Raw genomic sequence first — 18,831 nt, 5'->3', positions numbered from 1 at the left:
TTTTTCTAACTCCTCACCTCAGATTCCATCTCCTCAACACCACGAAAGTTGCTTAAGGATGTGCTTCCAGAAATCCTGCAGGACTGGGAAGGGGGTGAGCATGTAGCCAGGTCTGAACTGTAAAAAACGCAAAGGCACCTGAGTGCCATCCAGCTCTGTGGTTAGGTAATGGCCGTGTGTGTGTGTGTTGGGACAAGGAGCTGGTGCACCCCTGCCCAAGGACACATAACCAGGATGCAAACCCAAGAACTCCCCAGGGGCCACATCCATAAACACTGCACTGCACTCTGAGAGTGGGTGGTGGGGTTCAGACTTGAATGTGACCGCATGGCCTGAACTCTAGCCACACTGCTACATTGTCCTGCCTCCCAAATAGCTCTTGAATATGAGACTTCTCTCTTTCCTCTTCTACCACCCTTGGCCAAGCTGCCATCACGCCACCTGGATTATTGCACTAGCCTCCTATTTGGCCTCTGTGCTGCAATCCTTGACTCCTCTAATTTCTTCCCTCTCCCTTAGTTAGTGATCTTTTAAAACACAAGAAAATGTTAAAAAACACTCAGGTTAAAAAAAAAAAAAAAAAAAAAAAACCACCTCTTTGGCTTCCCATTATATCTAAGCCTCTGAAATCTTGCAGCTGACAAGCCCCTGCACGGTCTGGCCCTGCCCATCCCACTGGCCTTCCCTCACCAGCCTCATCTTGCCCACTGCTTCTCCATCTTCCAGGCTCCAGCTGCATCGTTCCTGGACTTGCCAAGGGCCTTCCCACACCAGGACGCCCTCCTAGACTGGCACCTTCTTCCCACTTACACCTCCATCCCCTTGCTAGTTCATTCATACTCACCCTTTAGAACTCAGTTTCCCTGAACCCCCAAACTAGGTAATAGCACTCGGTATGCCCCCTTTTCCTCTACCAATAAAAGTGAGCTCTCTGAGGGCAGGAACGGCGGGTGACTTAGTCCCAGTGTCCTGCTATCGACACTCAAGTATTTGTTGAATGAATCACTGAATGACTGAAGTATTAGCCAGACCTACATTTGAATCCTGGCTGTACTGCTGCTGATCCAGGAGATCGAGGGCAGGTAACTGAATGCTCTAAGCACATTGCATGCATCCAAGCGAGGGGTAGTCATTGTGTTAATAATACTTACTTTCCTGGTATGAGATCGCACGCATCAAGTGAGGATTTTGAATTTGCTCTTTGGGAACAGATCCATTTTGGTTGTGAATGAGCTGGAAAACGTTAGCTAAGATTAAATTCGGAACATCAAAAAAGAGCCCCAAATGATCCCCAAACGATTAATGGGTATCATTTCCTGAACTTTTCTGTATGAATGAAATAGTTCATAAAATTTGGGGAAATAAAGAAAATTTGGGGACATGGGAAATAGCCATCAAGTATTATGTATTCAAGAAAAGAAATTCAGTATGTAAAAGGAGCTTTATTGGCAGACAGGAGACCAGGAGTCTGGGTTCTCTGGGTGTGAGCTCTGTGACCTGAGCGTGTCTGCAGGCTCAGCCTCTTCATGTGGCAAATGGAGGGAGAATATTTTCCAAGAGCGTGGACTGAATCAATTTCTGAAGGCCTCCTCACTTTGGGACCAAGACTTCTAGGAGTCAGAACTAAATTATGTTACTGAGACAGTTCTGGAAAATAGAGACCAAACAGAGGAGAAGATAAGCACAGCAAAGTCACCATGGAACACAAATTCGCCTTCGGGTCACTGAGGCTCCCTTCCCCCCCTCCCCGGCCCCCTTCCTCCTTCTGGCTTCTCTGGCTTCTCTTTCCCTGTCATGACTCCACTGCTTTCCTCATTCACATACTGGAATGAGGTCTCAAGGGTTGTAGACCCCAAAACCAAGGCGGTAATAAAGAACTCTGCCTGTTGCTTTTGCAGAGTCTTGGGGACCATCCCCTTGAGAGAACACGCCCAACTGGAGGATCTGGCAGCTGAGGGGGGGGACGCAGCTGAGGTCCTTCGGGTGAAGGCTGTTCTTTAGTCTTGGACACCTGCAGTTATGAAAGATAAGAAACATTCTCTCTGGCACCCCGGCCCCAGCGATGGAGAGAAAGCTCTGAAGGTTCGAACTTGCTCATGAGGAAAGGGTGTCAGAGAACCAGAACGTCCTCGTTCAGAAGCAAAACAAGAGTGTCCCTTTCCCTCCTCTGGTGCCCTTAGCGGACCACCCCCGTGCTTCTAGCACGTGGCACATTTTGCCATGAGCGTCCCTTATTTGGGTACGTGTTCCTTTCTCTCAATAGGTTATAATTCCGTGGGAGGAAGGAGCCGTGTTTTATTCATCTTTATCAATAAATGTTTGGCACTGAAATGAGCAATTTGATATTTTAGGAGTGTAAAAATAGTCTGTTTCTCTACATGCTGACTTTTAGTGGGGATATCCTTAAAGCTTTTGCCATTCCTGATGAATCATAATAATAGTGGCAATTATTCAGTCGGCTATCTGTTCCACCAATATTCATGATGTGCTACTGACCAACGCTGGTGTAGCCCTTAGTACCCTTCAAAGCCCTTTCCTGCCAGCGTCTCTGAGCCCCAGCCCAGCCTCCTGCCATCCAGGTGTAGGGCTGGATGTGGAGGTGTTAGGTGGGGCTGGAGACCTGGCAGCAGCCCCCACCCCGCACTACCAGTGGCCAGTAGGATGGGGTCTCCCACGCAGGGGGACCAGCTTGTTGACAAAGATGGGATCAGGCAGGAGATGTACTTACAAGGTGAAGAGTTTCTATTTTCATGTAAAAAGCGGAGTTGGGCAAAGGACCTTCTTTCCCTATGATTAAAGTAGTTCTGTCTTGGGGTGTCGTATCTATAATGAAATTCTAAAGAGAAAAGATGAAAACTACGACTCACTGCCTGGGAGCAACAGCTGTCCCCACTTAATCCTGTATTTTCTACGACAGCCCAGTCATGCTCACCCTTAGCTGGGTCTTTCCCACGGATCCTCCGGGAGTTATGAATCTTGGTGCCACACTTCTCACATTGATTACTCGGCACTCCAGCCCCAGAAGCAGAATAGCAGCTGTGCCCTGTATCAGAACCTGAAAAAGCCGAAGTTACACAAAGGATGTGTGGGTTTTGTTGGTGTTGGTGTTTTTTTGTCTTTTTAGGGCCACATCTGTGGCATATGATGTTCCCAGGCTAGGAGTTGAATCCGAGCTGCAGCTGCCCACCTGCACCACAGCCACAGCAACACAGGATCTGAGCTGCATCCTCGACCTACACCACAGCTCCCGGCAACACTGGATCCTTGACCCAGTGAGTGAGGCCAGGGATCGAACCAGTGTACTCATGGATACTAGTAGGGTTCGTTACCGCTGAGCCACGACAGGAACTCCTGAGTTTTTGGATTATAGCCATAAAATGTGCTCTGGAAGTAGAACTCTGGCCCTGGCAAGTGTGCATTAGGCCCCTGGTGTTCACTTTCCTGGGGGAAATTTACCAAGGGGGTTGCCAGCCTCGGGGCGACATTTGTTTTGACAGGTAACAGTCCCCACAGGAAAGTCTCAGGATTTGCCCAGCACACATAGGTGTTTGGTCAAGCTCTTCTGGAGGGATGGCTCTGTGAGAATGTGGCCCATTGAATTATCAGACAATCTTGCACTTGTAGTTATTTTTCCAGATTTGCCCTGAGACTTCCACATTGTCTTCGCAGACCCTGCAGCGACCAAGAGCTTTGGTTTTGTCATCCAGGCAACTGGGAAGATGGTTTTCCTCTATATCCCATTCCTAAGTCCATGTGGGAACCTGTATCATAGCTTTGCCCTCATCAGTACCACAGAGAGACTGGCAGGAGAGCCCACGTGCGTCCAGTGTAGGTCTGGGTCTTATCTGGCAGCCTGTGGGCAGTGGACCTCTCCAGGGAAGGCCAGAGGGGGAGCCTGCGCCTGGCAGGTGAGCCCTTCCTGCTAGTCAAGCAGCGTCTAAGCCCCAGGAAAGACAAGGCTCGGGGGCAAAGCCACCTGCCTTGTCCCTCCTGACTCCTGATTCACTCATCAGTCACGTTGTCTTCCCAAGTGCAGATCACAGATGCAAATGAGCTCTAGGAAGGTTTTTTTTTTTTTTTTTTTTTTCTTTCCCAGATCTCACTCAGCCAAGTCCCTGGATGCCTTCTTAATCCAGAACCCGAGGAAATTACAACTAGAGGAAGAAAGAAGGAAGGTTGCATTGTGCAAGGGACAAGGCAGGGGTTCAGATGGGCCTGAGGGTGCAGCCTGGCTCTGCTGCTTATGAGCTGCGATGGTTGACAACATGCCCACAAATTCCTCCAGAGGAGGGAACCGACCTCCTCTCTCCTTGATTGCGCACTGGACTGAATGACTTGCTTCTAACAAGTAGAATAAAGTAAAATGCTGGTGTATCACAAGTCCTAAGAGACACTGAAGTTTCCACCTCGGTCTTCCTCTTGGATCACTTGCCTGGGGGACGCTGGCTGCCACGTCTTAATGACACTCAAGCAGCCTATCGGGGTGGCCCGCGCGGTGAGGAACTCCTGCCCATGGCCATGCCAGTGAACGATCTTGGAAGCAGATTCTCGAGCCCCAGTCCAGGCTTCAGATGATGGCAGAATTGGCCAACATCTTGACAGCAGCCTCTTGAGAGACTTTGAGCCTGAACCACCCAACTACTGACTCCCTAATTTCTGACCCACAGAAACTATAGGACAACAACTGTTTGCTGTTTCGAGCCATTAAGGTTGCGGATACCTCATTAAACAGTAATAGATGATACACCAGCTCTTTGACCCTAGCCAGTCACTTAATTTCTCCAAGCCTCCACTTCTCTATAAAATAAAGATACGAACTCCTACGTTACAGGGGTATTGGGGTGGTTAAATGATATATGCTCCATGTCAATACGTCTCAAAGGTTTTATTTCGGAACTCCCTTACACCCTTATAATCGAGGACTGTAAAAAGCTTTTGCTTATTGTTTTTTACCACATAATATATGGCGTTTTTCATACCTGTGGTTAAAATCCACTCCTCACCTTGCACTGGAGAAGAGGTGTCATACGATATTCAGTCAGCTGAATGTGGATTGGTAGAGAGCTATTTATTTATAAATTTCAAGTCAGTTTCGCTGGGAGAATCATGCAGATTTTCCTAAGACTGAATGAACAGTCCCAAGGCTTTTTTTTTTTTTTTTTTTTAGTATTTTAAACTGAGGCATTTGAAAAATATTGTCATTTAAAACACTCATAAGCCCTTTCATGTTTGCAAGATAACATTTTTAACAAAAAAATAGCTATTTTTGAAAATTTTTAAAAATCGGAAGTGTGGGCAGCGTTTTATGTTTCGGCGAGTATCTAGACTTCCTGAGAGAAGGCAGCTGGATCCCACACCTGGATCTCTACTCAACCTATTGCAATATTGTTCTTGCATGGAAAAGAGAGGACCTTACACCGCCCCCCCCCCTCAAAGGGACTCAGGGACCCCCAGGGCCCCTCTGACCACACTTTGAAAATCTCTTCTCTATTACGCTATCTGCTATATATATAGAAAGGGTTCAATCCGTGAAAGCTATTATTATTATTAGAAAATGTGCCACCTGCAGAGAAGAAATGGAACTCAGTGGGATGTAACAGGAAGACCACTGAGTTGAAGGAAAGGCTCGTGGCCAACAGGCTGTGTGAACGTAAACAAGCCTGCTTAGCTCTCTGGCCCCCGGTTTCCTCCTGTGTGAACTGGGTAGATTCGGCTTAGGTACTGATTTCCGTGCTCAGGAGCTGCCTAAGCAGGCACCTCTTCCTCACCCAGGGCAGTCCTGCCAGGGGTGTTTTCTGCTTAAAGTAGCTTTGGAGAAAGGCTCTTACGACTGAAAAATCATTGAATTCCATGCACTGGTGCTCTCTGGTCCCCACCACCCCCAACTCCTCCTTGGCCTCTCTGAGATGTGATGGACAGGACCCCTCCCAGATGCGGCTCACGGGTGATGCTGCAGGGCTGACACGCAGGACCGAGGCCGTCCCATGCCTGAGTCGTGGGCCCTGCGACTGCAGCCAGAGGGTGTGGGCACTTTCCCCCTACTTGACCACAGCTCCTTTGTATCAATCCATTATCACTACTATTATTTTTTGTCTCTTTAGGGCCACACCCATGGCCTATGGAAGTTCCCAGGCTAGGGGTTCAATCAGAGCTGCAGCTGCCGACCTACACCACAGCCACAGCCACAGCCATGCAGGATCTGAGCTGCATCTGTGACCTACACCACAGCTCAGGGTAATGCTGTATCCTTAACGCACTGAGCGAGGCCAGGGATAGAACCTGCATGCTCATGGATACTAGTCGGATTCGTTACCATGGAGCCACAATGGGAGCTCTTCAATTCATTATTAATTTTGCAAAAAAAAAAATAATAACCAGTGTGCCACAGCCTAGTCTAGGTAATGCTCTCTAGCGTGGCAGGTGGTCTGACCCCAAGGACCAGTGGACCATGAAGACTGGTCCCAGACCCCTCAGCTTACCGAGAACAGAGTCTGGGTGCAGTGCCTTGTCTTGCATAGCAATGGGAAACCTTCCACAGCTGATGCCTCTGCAGCCTTTTTTCTCCATGTTTTGCTTCCTAAAAAAGGTGCATACGATTCCGTAAGCTTTTAGTACATTGCTCATGGAGATAATGAGAGCACTGGTAAAACCGAGGTAAAATTTCTTACGTCAGAGCCTGTCATTCTCAACACAGAGATCCCCTCTGCCTGCCTGTTTGAGAGCTTCCCTCTGAGAACTTAGGAGGTTATGCCTCCAGCTTAACTTAGCCTGAGATCATCCATACCAAACATTACGAGTAAATATTCTTTGCTTCCCTGGGGATAATATCTAACCCTCACACACACACATACACAAGATACAAGTCTGAGGTATGGTATCATAAAATTTGAAGTTTTCCTCATATTCATGTCATAAAATCCCTTCTTAGCAGGGGAAGGAGCTGTGCTACATGTCAGCCCCAGATCATGTGGCTTTGGCTCCATAAGCACCAGCTGAGGGATCCAAAAAGCCCAGCAAGATGGATTTTGTCCAGCGTCTATGAGGCAAAAGGCTATGAGAGCATTTTAGCCGCACAAGGCCACCAGGGGGCGTCAGAAACACGCGCTGAAGTGGTCCTTTACAGGACGGCTCCCTCCGACCTGTGCGTAGCTTGCTTGGGTTTTCCTCCTTCGCAGAAACCCTAATTCCTCCAAAGGAATTCTAGTTGATAACAATTCTTAACAAAGCTCTAGCTCAGCCCTGGGATCCCGTAGTAGCGCCTGGGGAAAGTTGCCATTCTCAGCACGAAGGGCACCGTGCCCAAACATCCTGGACCCAGCCTGGGAGTCAGGAAGAGATTCCCAGGGCTGGGGCACCAGCCCGAGGCCTTGCTTGCAGATGCAGGCATGTCCAGCGAGCCTGCTGGCGATGGAGAGAGGAGGCTGGCACCGCGCTAGGAGCTGGGGGTGTGGGGGCTGAGAAGCCGGGCCCTTTCCCTCTTCTGGGAAAAACACGCCCTGGTCCTGAGTCATGCATTTTTCTCACACCTCGTTTTCTGTCTCCACCCTGCTCCTCTGGGGCATTTGAACATCTGCTCTCCAAAGTGGAAAACTTGGATCGTACTCAAGTGAATTCAGTCCAGCACATGACTTTCTTTTTCGGCCTCTTTTAAACCGCTTTGCGCACTGGAAGCTTCCTGCCAAACAGCTACACGCAATGCTACTTGAAAAGGCAGTTTGTCCATGAGACAAGCAGCTGAGGTGGACTCTTAAATCCAAAATTCTGCATCAAATGAGATCCTGCTGTATAGCATTGGCAACTATATCTAGTCCCTTATGATGGAGCACGATGGAGGATAATGTGAGAAAAAAAATGTATCCGTGTATGTGTGACTGGGTCACTTTGCTGTAGAGTAGAAAATTGACAGAACACTGTAAACCAGCTATAGTGGGAAAAAAAATCATTTAAAAAAAATTCTGCATCAGACATAAAGGGATAAGCCTTATACATGCGGCATATATGTTATTTATCTGCATATATAAAAATATCCTTCAGGAGTTCCCGTCCTGGCTCAGTAGTTAACCAATCCGACTAGGAACCACGAGGTTGCGGGTTCGATCCCAGGCCTTGCTCGGTGGGATAAGGATCCGGCATTGCCAGGAGCTGTGGCGTAGGTCCCAGACGTGGCTCAGATCCTGTGTTGCTGTAGTGTAGGTATAAGCCGGCAGCTGTAGCTCCAATTTGATCCCTAGCCTGGGAACTTCCATATGCCATGGGTGTGGCCCTAAAAACAAACAAACAAAAACAAATATATATATATATCCTTCAAACAGAATGTACATCAGTAAGCTAAATAAAGAATACATCCCATCTGGGAGAAATCTAATCTTCTAAAAGAGTAATGTATAGCCCTCTGTTCAATTAATTCCTCAGGGGTGATGTACTTTGCCAAGATTTCCGTGTGTAAATCGTGTCTCTCCACATCATGCCCCAGCAGTAGATTTACTGTTAGATCTGATTTCGCACTTGGTCGTGTTTTTTCTTCCACCTCGTTCCTTCTAAAAGAGAAGGTGTGGTCTGGGGAACCCTGGTCTGGGTCCTTAAGGGGCTCTGGGGGGTCCAGGCTAGGGAAATATTTAGTCCCTTGAACGCTCAATCAACATGTGTTTTAAATGTCAAACTATTTTCACTATCCTTACTCCAAACTGAACACAATTCCAAACCTAGATTTTAATTCTGTAAATAAAAATAGTGGGTCGGGGATGGCTCAGAGGGTAGGCATCCTCAGTGGCCCGTGCACTGAAAGGAGAGTCTAAGCTGATGACTCTCATGTTGGGTTAAAGTCATGGTCCCCACCAGAGGACACAGGGGAATTTTTACCAGAAAACCATGCTGCTGCTTTTTTCTAGGGGGCAGAAACTTCCCAGAACCCTTCCGACAAGGGCCCATCCCCCCAGGCTGGAATTCTTTCCACCAGGAAACTTCAGTCTTTCAGACCTTGCCATCTGCCTCTATTAGAAGAGTCCATTATGCGCCCATAATGGTGATGACTCAATGGCTGCTCCCTCCTTGACTCCCGGCCTCCTAAGGTAAACGAGCCAAGCTTTGGCCCTGGTCCACGTGCCTCCTCAGCTCCAAGGAGGCACCTTTCGCTGACGGATAGAAGCTTCAAACATGTGATCCGGAACCCACGTGTTGCAGTTGACCGCCCAAGAGAGTTTCAAAACCATTAAGGGTTTCTCCTTAGGATTTCACATCTGCAGCTTGTACCTGCTTTACAGCTTGTCACCGCTGGAAGATTTCTTGCTAAAGTGAAGTAAACCCTGAGATGTGGGATCAGGCCTGTGTCTGGTGGGGACTGGGGGGCAATGGTGGGACCCACCAGGGAAGATTATCACTCATCATGAGGAGAGGATAGTGACGGTGGGAACTGGTATACAGTGGTGTATGATAATCTCCCAGGTGGGCAATGGTTTAGAGGGAGCCTACAGGCCAAACCACTCTCCCTATGCTGTAGTGATGATTCTTAACCAAGGGGCCCATCAAAATCATCTGGGGGTTTGAAAAGAAATTTTCCAAAACCAGGACTCCACCCCGCAAGGCTGATAGGGTCAGTGGGCTGAGGCATGAGCTTTATTTCAAGGCCCGGGTAAGGCTGATGCGCTCCCCAGTTGAGACCTGCTGCTGGAGGATCTTGTCAGCTGGGAGGAAGGTGGGGCTACATGTCCAGCCCTGAGGTCGTGACTCTAACTCCACTGGTGGCTGTTCACTTAGCTGATGTCCACCCTCCCCGGAGTCATCAGCCCAGGACAGGTTCCCACCCCCCCTCCCCCGGGAACTGAGCAGCAAGGTCCCCTCACCATTCCAGGACCCGGTGGCAGAAGGCACAGCTTGCGCTGAGGGTCCCTACGCGGTCCTGCCTTCCCGAGGCGCGGTCGAGGTCCTCCTGCAGCACAAAGCACACACACACATGAATGTGACCGAGGAAGTGACTCATCCCTTGGCTGCTCCGAAGCACAGCCCAGCGAGCCAAGCAGACTCGCTCCGACCCCCCATGTCGAGGCTTCTGCCCTCTGATTTCTCGCTGCAAGACCCCGGCTTAGGGAAAGAACGCTTCCAGCCTGCCTCTGCTTCTTTCCTTCTCCAGACACTTAAAAATCCAGTTTACAGATGAGAGACTACTCCCCCCACAACCCTTTTCTCTTCCTTTAGTTTCAAATTTCCCCAAGTTCCACCAGAGGATGAACAGATTTAGGATTTTTTTTTTTTTTTTTTTTTTTTTTTGGCGGTACCCATGGCATGCAGAAGTCCCCAGGCCAGGGATGGAATCCAAGCCACAGCAGTGACAATGACGGATCCTTAACCCACTGAGGCACCAAGGAACTCCCAGGACAATTTTTAAATCTATCGATCTGACCATTGGTTAGCAGCATTCTAAAAGCTTTTCCAAAGCAATGTATTCAACAAGGAATTAAAACAAGATTTAGAGGCTATCTAGAGACCTAAATTGTTATTAATTTGTCCCTGTTGAACACAAAAAAACCACACTACTGAACTGAAACGACTGGCACCCCTCTTACTATGTATGGTTTTACCCTTTCTGTAAACAGGAAATAAAGGTACTTTTCCCACCCTTATAAGCAGTGCTAGTATAAGCATCACTGCACAGAGAGCTTTTTCCATATTTTGAATTACTTCCTTAGGAAATGTCTGGGTCAAAGGTGGCCAGTGTGTTTGTGGGATGATGCATGTGGCCAAATTGCTTTCCACCAAAGCTGTAGGACGTGGGCGGCTTGCTCAGCCACACCCCCTCTGCATCAGGAATTATCCCTTGCAAATATGCTTGTTAGTTTAGAGAGTAGGTGTGGCCTCTGAGTTATTAGCAGTTCCTCTGTTATTAAAGGAGATAAACATTTCTGGTATGTTTATTTATTGGTTGTATTTCCTACTTGTGACTTTGAGTTCTTGTCTTCGGTCCATTAACTTTTTGGAGGGTTTCAGTGTTTTCTTATTCATAACAACCATTTGTTGATTGCTCCTGGGGCCAGGTGACTCTCATACCACCTCCTTTGTCCTGTCCTACCATCCTGGCACCTTGTCCCCATTTTAGTGATGAATAATCTGAGGCTCAGAGAATGTAAGCAGCTCCGCAAGATCACACAGAGAGAGTGGCAGAGCTGGCATTTGAGCTTTTACCTGTACGCTTGTGTTCTTTTTTTTAGGGACGGGGACATAATTTTTTCTCTTCTTAGGGCTTTTTTTTCCCCTCCTTATTAGGGCCACCAACTTTTTAAAATAGAAGTATATTATTGATTTATAATGTCGTGTTAGTTTCAGGTGTACAGCACAGTGATTCATTTATACATATATGTGTGTGTTCTTAACCACAGTTCTACTTGGTATATTTGTCACAGCAATTTTCTATGATAAAAATCTCAATAGTAAACATGATTTGCTCTTAATATTTTCCAAGTTGTCTGCCTTTCTTAAAAAAAAAAAAAATGGACCGTGGTTTCACTTTCGCAAACATTAAATTGTTGACGTTGTCAAAGAGGTGGTGTCAAATAGCCAAAAAACACACAAAAATGGGTAACTTTCACACATAGTCTAAGAACTACAAATTAAAACAATGAGATAGCAGTTTTCACGTTTCAGTGTAGCAAAGGTTGGAAAGAAAAGGAAAACAGACACCCAGACTTGACTCAGGTCAAAGGCACCTCCACTCCCAGGCGCTGCTGTGGGTGTGTGAAGGGGCACCGCGCCACCCTACTCAAGGCCATTTTCTCCAAATTTCTACCTTTTGAACCATCACCTTCAATCCTAGGGTTTTATTCAAAAGAAATAATCAGGAGTTCCCATTGCGGCGCAGTGGTTAACGAACCCCGGCTAGTATCCATGAGGATGCGGGTTCGATCCCTGGCCTTGCTCAGTGGGTTAAGGATCCGGCATTGCCGTGAGCTGTGGTGTAGGTCACAGATGGGGCTTGGATCCCGCATTGTTGTGGCTGTGGTGTAGACCGGCAACTATAGCTCCGATCAGACCCCTAGTCTGGGAAGCTCCATATGCCAAGAACCTCCCTAAAAAGACAAAATAAATAAATAAATATCTTAAAAAAGAAAAGAAAAGAAAAGAAATAATCAACTGTGGCCAAAGTTTTGCATATAAAATGATTTTGCTGATGTTCATGACATCAAAGAACTGGAAAAAACTAAATGTCCTCAATAAGGGTTAAATAAATCAGGGTGCACCCCTAAAATGAAATAGAAGGCAGTCCTTAAGAAGGAAGCTGGAGGTTTTTCCTGTGATGATTGTGAGGCCCACAATGTAATATTAAATGAAAAAACCATATCATAAAGCATGTAGGATCCCATTTTTGCAACAGTGTGTATGTATATCAGAGAAAAATAGACCAGATATACATGAAGATATTAGCAATGATTTTTCTCTCAATGAAATGTCCCTCTTTATACTTTTCTCTGTTTCCTAATTTTTTTGCAATAACTTCATATCACTTTTATAATTTAAAAAAAAATGGGATTTTTTGCCCCCTCCCTTCTTTCCTCTATGTTTTATCGCTTCTAGGCCTAGAGGGGATATCTCTGCATTTGACATTTAAGGCAGATTTACATCAGCAGCAGGAAGTGGGGCTTCCCCCCCCCCATCTGAGCTGAGACCTGGGATCCAGTGTCTTGTCATTTGCCTTGCGCAAATTTCTTCTCCTTTCTGACTTTCCAGCTTTTCTTCTGCAAAAAAAGTCTTTGCAAACAGTGAAGCTCTGAACCAACCAGATTATTATTGTTTACAGCTTATTATAATTGTGTCATTATTATTGTAGACCAGGTTTGGGGTTTTTTTGATTTGGGGATTTTTTTTTTTTTTACTTTGTTTTTAGGGCCACACCTGCAGCATATGGAAGTTCTCAGGCTAGGGGTTGAATCGGAGCTGCAGCTGCCGGCCTACGCCTCAGCCAGATCTGAGCTGCATCTGTGACCTACACCACAGCTCGCAGCAATGTTGAATCCTTAACCCTCTGATGGAGGCCAGGGATTGAACCCTCATCCTCATGGATACCAGTCAGATTCGTTTCCAGTGCGCCAGAACGGGACCTCCAACCCAGGGGTTTTTAATCCCAGTATTTTCCATCCCTTCGTAATGGAATAATCTCCAAGTGCAGCCCCCAGACCAGCAGCATCGGCATCCACTGGGAGCTTGTTAGAACTGCAGGCTCGCCCCAGGCATCCGGAATCAAAGCCAGTGTTTCAAGAAGATCGAAGGCGAGTCCTCGGCAGGCTGAGGGTGGAGAAGCCCTGACCTCGGCCAGCTACGGCAGGCAGATTTCTCCTGAGCGCTGCAAGGGCGGGGAGCGCTAGCAATACAGGCAGCTCTGACCAGCACAACGCCCAGGATGCCCAGGAGTATAAGAACCAAATGATCTTAATTATGCCAGTCTCAGCATCACCTTCAGCCGCACTGGTGATGGTTAAGGAGCCAAGGTGAGGAACTAAACGGGGCCAGGGCTGGGCGGCAGACATTACCCTGGAAGCAAAAGACAAAGTCACTGCCATTTGATCCGGTTGGTCTGGGTTTTTTGTTTTGTTTTATTTTGTTTTTTAAAGCAGTTTGAATTTTAAAGTCAGTGCTTGAGCTACCTGGGAGGCCCCACTTGGGGGGATTACTGGCTTTGGTTTAATCCAGTAGAGAGTCACGGGAATTTCAGCACTTCTGGGGTGATGGGAAGGAGTGACCTGAGATAGAGTGTGGTGAGGACATCAAGGGACCATTTGTCCTTTTCTCACCCTCCCTCCCCTGCAGAGGGGCCTCTGGAGAAGAAGCCAGGCTGCGGGGGTGGGGAGGGGTGGGGGACCCCAGGTCCCGGGCCGCTTCTCTGATGCTCGGGGGCTGGGGGTGGGGTGGGGGGAACGGTCTGTCACGCCTCTCTTTTCTGGGGCCACGGGACCAGGTTGTCCAGCTCCTGGGAAGAGGGGACCTCCACCCTGCAGGAGTGCCCTGTCCCCTCACCCCACAGGATGGCTGGGGTCACTCCTTAGGAAACTGGGGAGCCACAGGGAGGGACTTGCAGACCCATGGAAGGTGACTCAGGATCGGTTCCGCATCCCCATGCCACCGCTGAGGCAGCATCACCTCCTGCCTGGAGTCCCTTCTCACCCCCCTGCCTCCTTCCCAGGTGATGGGTTCGCTATGAGCCAGGCTCTGTTATAAGTATGTATAGTAATTCATTTAAACATCCTAACAATATCATTACAATTTCTAAGAAGCAGCCAGGTACAGCCATTGCTGCTGGTCTGGGGACCACACACTGAGATAATTTCATTACAAATGAACTGGAAATGCTGGAATTAAAATTCCCTGGATTGGGGAGTTCCCTTTACGGCTCAGTGGTTAACAAACCTGACTAGGATCCATGAGGATGCAGGTTCAATTCTTACCCTCCCTCAGTGGGTTAAGGATCTGGCGTGGCTGTGGCGTAGGGGTAGGCAGCTGGCTACAGCTGGGATTCGACCCCTAGCCTGGGAGCCTCCATATGCTGCAGGAGTGGCCCTAAAAAGACAAAAAAAAAAAAACAAAACAAAAAAAAAAAACCAAGCCTGGCTCAGAGTTCCCATTGTGGCTCAGGGGTAACAATCCCAACTAGTATCCATGAGGACATGGGTTTGATCCCTGGCCCCGCTCGGTGAGTTAAGGATCTGGCTTAAGGATCTGGCGTTGTGGTGAGCTGTGGTGTAGGTGGCAGACATGGCTCGGATCTGGTGTGGCTACAGCTGAGGCATAGGCCAGCAGCTGTAGCTCTAATTTTGACCCCTAGCCTGGGAACATCCATATGCCCCACATGCAGCCCTAAACACACACACACACACACACAACCCTGGGTCTAAAATGATAATGACAAAATTATAATAAACAGAAAACAGTAATAGTTCTGTTGGTTCAGACCTTCATGGTTTGCAAAGATTTTTGCTAAAGAGGAGTTGGAAGCTTAAGCCAGTATTATTGTCCTCACTTTGCTCAGGCACAGAGAGGTCACCTAACTTTCTTAAGGTCACAAAGCTGATTAGTTGACAATGCTTGGACCCAGGCAGTCTGGCTTCAGAGTCATAAGGAATGTATTATTATGGCACCTACATAGCACTTTCAACCTTCTGTAATTCCATGTTCATTGTTCATTGTTGGCGTCCCTCACAGAAATGTAAGCATCTTGAGAGCAACTGAGTCGTCTGCCTTGTTTATGTCGTATCCCCAACACCTAGAAAAGTGTCTCGTGCTTAGCAATGAATATTTGCTGAATGATGGATAATCCTAGCAGTAGACTCTTCTTTCACGGCTGTAAATCAAAAAGTTATAGAGGTCTCATCATTTCACAACCGTTGCTGGGACCAAACTTGGGACCAGTTAAAGGAGAGCAAACCCAGTCCTGAGGGTGTGCGGGCAGGACGCTAGGCTGCCTCACTAGGCTCCCTCACCCCACCTTGGAGTTAATTCCAGTTCAGGACTAGAGGGATAACATGCCATAAATGTCAGAGATCATTTGTTAAATCCACAATGGCTCAGCGTTTACTCTACTGAGCATTCCTATCATATGAGGCATTCGGTCACGTGTTCAAGATGCAAAGATGGATACAGAGGCACAAGGATAAATGAGATGCAGCGTTGTGGGGACACAGAGGCTGGGGCCAAGAATTCTGCCTGGGGGGTGGGGGTGGGGTGGGCTGTGCATCAAGGTTATATAAATGGACTAACTGTGAAGGTGGACCTTGAATGAAGAGGAGGGTAAGCGTTTTGGGGAGGCAAGCATTTGCCTTTGGAAAGGCTGATGTTTATAGAATCTTCACCATCTCGTCCTTAACTCTGACAAAAACCTATTCAAATTTGGAATAACAGCCACAAGCCATGTCTTCAAATGCTGTCTGAAACAAAACAGTGAATTTAAGGCAATTATCCATTCGATTCCATTTGTCAGAATTTTAATCTGAAATGTTCTGATAGTTGAAAGACAGTTGTGATTGATTTGCATTCCTCGTCTTGCATCTGTTAGAGGATCCGGAAGAATTTAACTGAGAGAAAGAAAACACAGAAGTGGAGTCATGGGAAATAGTTCTTTCACTGAGTGTGTTATTCTTTATGTAGCAGAAGGATGACAAAGCCATTAAGAAGAAAAAGTACTTCTTCCAGGCCCACACAATGGACAAAAATGTTACTATTCATCCAGAAGGAATAGCTCTTTCACAGTTCATCAAGTTAAACTGCATTGTGGCATCCTAAACCAAAAAGGCATTTCCAAAACCAACATCTGAAATAGCCTCTCATTTTTAAAACCTGGTTCCACCTAAAATAATATGACTCCTTGGCCTTTGGAAAATCAAATTTTCATAAAAAGCTCAGATAGAATTCAGTGATTCCATGAATTTGGATTCTGTAAATACATGAAAACCATTTTTCCTGGCTTGAGGGGAGGCCGTAGGCTGCTCTGTTACCTCATTTGAGGGTAGAGATGATGAGTCTGGCAGGTCATCCCGGTTGATTGGCAGACTCGCAGGAAGAGAGACAGAGGAAGTATATTCGCCTTTATTAATCTTCTCTTTAAAATCTTCAAGTAGCATCTCCAACTTGAAGATTTCACCTTCCAGTTTTCTAGGTAAATATCAACACATAGGCATTGTACTGGGTGTGCAGTCAACATTCTAATTAGTCACAACAGGTTTTGAATCTAGCTTTGATGACATCATTAACGTGGTCTGTCTTGGGTTAGGAAGGATAATGGACCCCTGCCCTGAGAGGCATCCTCTTGAGAGTTTCATTCCAGAGGCCTGGGCTCTAATTCTCATCCCCCCTGCCTTCCAACTAGTTTTATTGAGCTATAACTGACATGCAGCACTGTCTAATTTGAAGGTGTACAGCATAATGATTTGACTTACATGCATCATGAAATGATTACCTTCGTAAGTTTAGTAAACATCCAACATCTCATAGAGATCCAGCATTAAAGAAATAGGAAAAAATATTTTTCCTTATGATGAGATCCCCTTTGGATTTCCTCTAACAACTTTCATGTGTAACATACACCAGTGTTAATTATATTTATCAGGTTGTATGTATCTAATCTCCTTTTATTATTCATTAAGTGTGGCTCCTTGTGCAAGTCAATCTTTCTGTAGTACACGTGTCTCACCTACAACATGGAATAATGCTTCGCTTATCTGGATCTGATTATTTTGAGGTCCCTTATAGTTTTAAGAGCTATGATTCAATGGAAATAGTGATTTATGTCAATTGAAAAAGAAAAAGGATATAAAAAATCTGAATAATTTAACAAGCTTGATCCATAAGTATGTGTACATATTTGTATAAAAGTATATGTATATATGTACACGTGTATATAAGTATATATTTTGCCCCAAGAATTAATTTTCCCCAAATTCATTAAATTTATAAACATTTATCTCATATTATTCCACAAAGAAAAATCTCAACAAATTCCAAAACATTAAAAATTATACTTTCTGGATTTCCTATCATGGCTTGGTAGTTAATGAACCTGACTGGTATTCATGAGGACTCGGGTTTGATCCCTGGCCTCACTCAGTGGATTAAGGATCTGGTGTTGCTGTGAGCTGCAGTGCAGATCGCAGACGTAGCTCGGATTCCGCATTGCTATGGCTGTGGCGTAGGCTGGCAGCTCTAGCTCCACTTCGACTCCTAGCCTGGGAACCTCCATGTGCCCAGGTGCAGCCCTAAATAGACAAAAAAAAAAAAAAAAATTTATACTTTCCTGCTAAGATCAGGAGCAAGACAAGGATGTTCCTTTTCATCATACCTATTCAACTTTGCAAAGTCCTAGCTAACACAATAAGATAAAAAGGTATACACATTGGAAAGGAAGAAATAAAACTGTCTACAGATAACATGACCAACTTTGAATCAAAAATCTAAAAAAATCAGCCAAAAAACTCCTGGAGTTAATAAGTAATTACAGTAAGGTTACAGGGTACAAGATTAATATATGAAAGTCAATCATTTTCTTATACTCCTTTAACAAGCAGAATTTGAAGTTAAAAATAGAGTACCGTTTACATTAAGATCCAAAAAATTTAAATACTTAGATCTAAATCTAAGAAAATATGCACAAGATCTATATGAAGAAAAGTACAAAACTCTGAAGAGTAAACTCAAAGAACTAAAGAAATGGATAGCTAGCCCATGTTCATGTGTAGGAAGTCTCAACACTGTCAAGATGTCTGTTCTTCCCAATTTGATCTATGGATGCAATGCAATCCCAGTCAAAATTCCAGAAAGTTCTTTCGTGGATATTCACAAACTGATTCTAAAGTTTATATGGAGAGAAAAAAAAAGACCCAGAATAGCCAACAAAATATTGAAGGATAAGAACGAAGTTGGAGGATTGACACTACCCAACTTCAAGACTTACTATAAAGCTGCCATAATTGAGGCAGTGTGGTATTGATGAAAGACAAAAACTAGAACATGAGACAGAATAGAGAGCTCAGGAATAGACCCACATAAATATAGTCAACTGATGACGAAGGTGCAAAGGCAGATACAATGGGGCAAAGATAATCTTTTCAACAAATGGTGGTGGAATAACTGGAAATCCACATGGAAAAAAATGAATCGAGAGACAGACCTTATGCTGTCCATGAAAATCAACTCAGAATGGCTTATAGACTGGGCATAGTAGGATCTTGTTTAAGTATAGAGTGAGTTGAGAAATTTTCCCTTTTCTTTTTATGTTCTGGAAGATTTACTTAAAAGTCTTGTTTGAGCTCACCCATAATCCCGCTTGGATTTGATGCCTTTTGAGGGGTTGATTTTTTGGAA

At 45.9% G+C, this 18,831-nt stretch overlaps 1 protein-coding gene across 1 annotated transcript in view; it reads right to left on the bottom strand.

Annotated features, from left to right (window-relative positions):
- AKNAD1 (AKNA domain containing 1) overlaps positions 1–18,831 on the bottom strand; it is a 34,198-nt gene that overhangs the window by 2,205 nt on the left and 13,162 nt on the right. The window contains exons 6-12 of the mRNA XM_021090095.1: positions 16,470–16,626; positions 9,840–9,925; positions 6,480–6,577; positions 2,933–3,055; positions 2,729–2,836; positions 1,152–1,233; positions 18–117 (exon numbers count right to left, since the gene is read on the bottom strand). Coding sequence (XP_020945754.1) covers positions 18–117; positions 1,152–1,233; positions 2,729–2,836; positions 2,933–3,055; positions 6,480–6,577; positions 9,840–9,925; positions 16,470–16,626 — 754 coding nt within the window. The remainder of the gene's footprint in view (positions 1–17; positions 118–1,151; positions 1,234–2,728; positions 2,837–2,932; positions 3,056–6,479; positions 6,578–9,839; positions 9,926–16,469; positions 16,627–18,831) is intronic.

The sequence above is a fragment of the Sus scrofa genome, chromosome 4 (genome assembly GCF_000003025.6).
Source record: "Sus scrofa isolate TJ Tabasco breed Duroc chromosome 4, Sscrofa11.1, whole genome shotgun sequence".
NCBI lineage: Eukaryota > Metazoa > Chordata > Mammalia > Artiodactyla > Suidae > Sus > Sus scrofa.
Note: the sequence above shows the minus strand (reverse complement) of the source record. Positions and strands in the feature narration are given on the sequence as shown.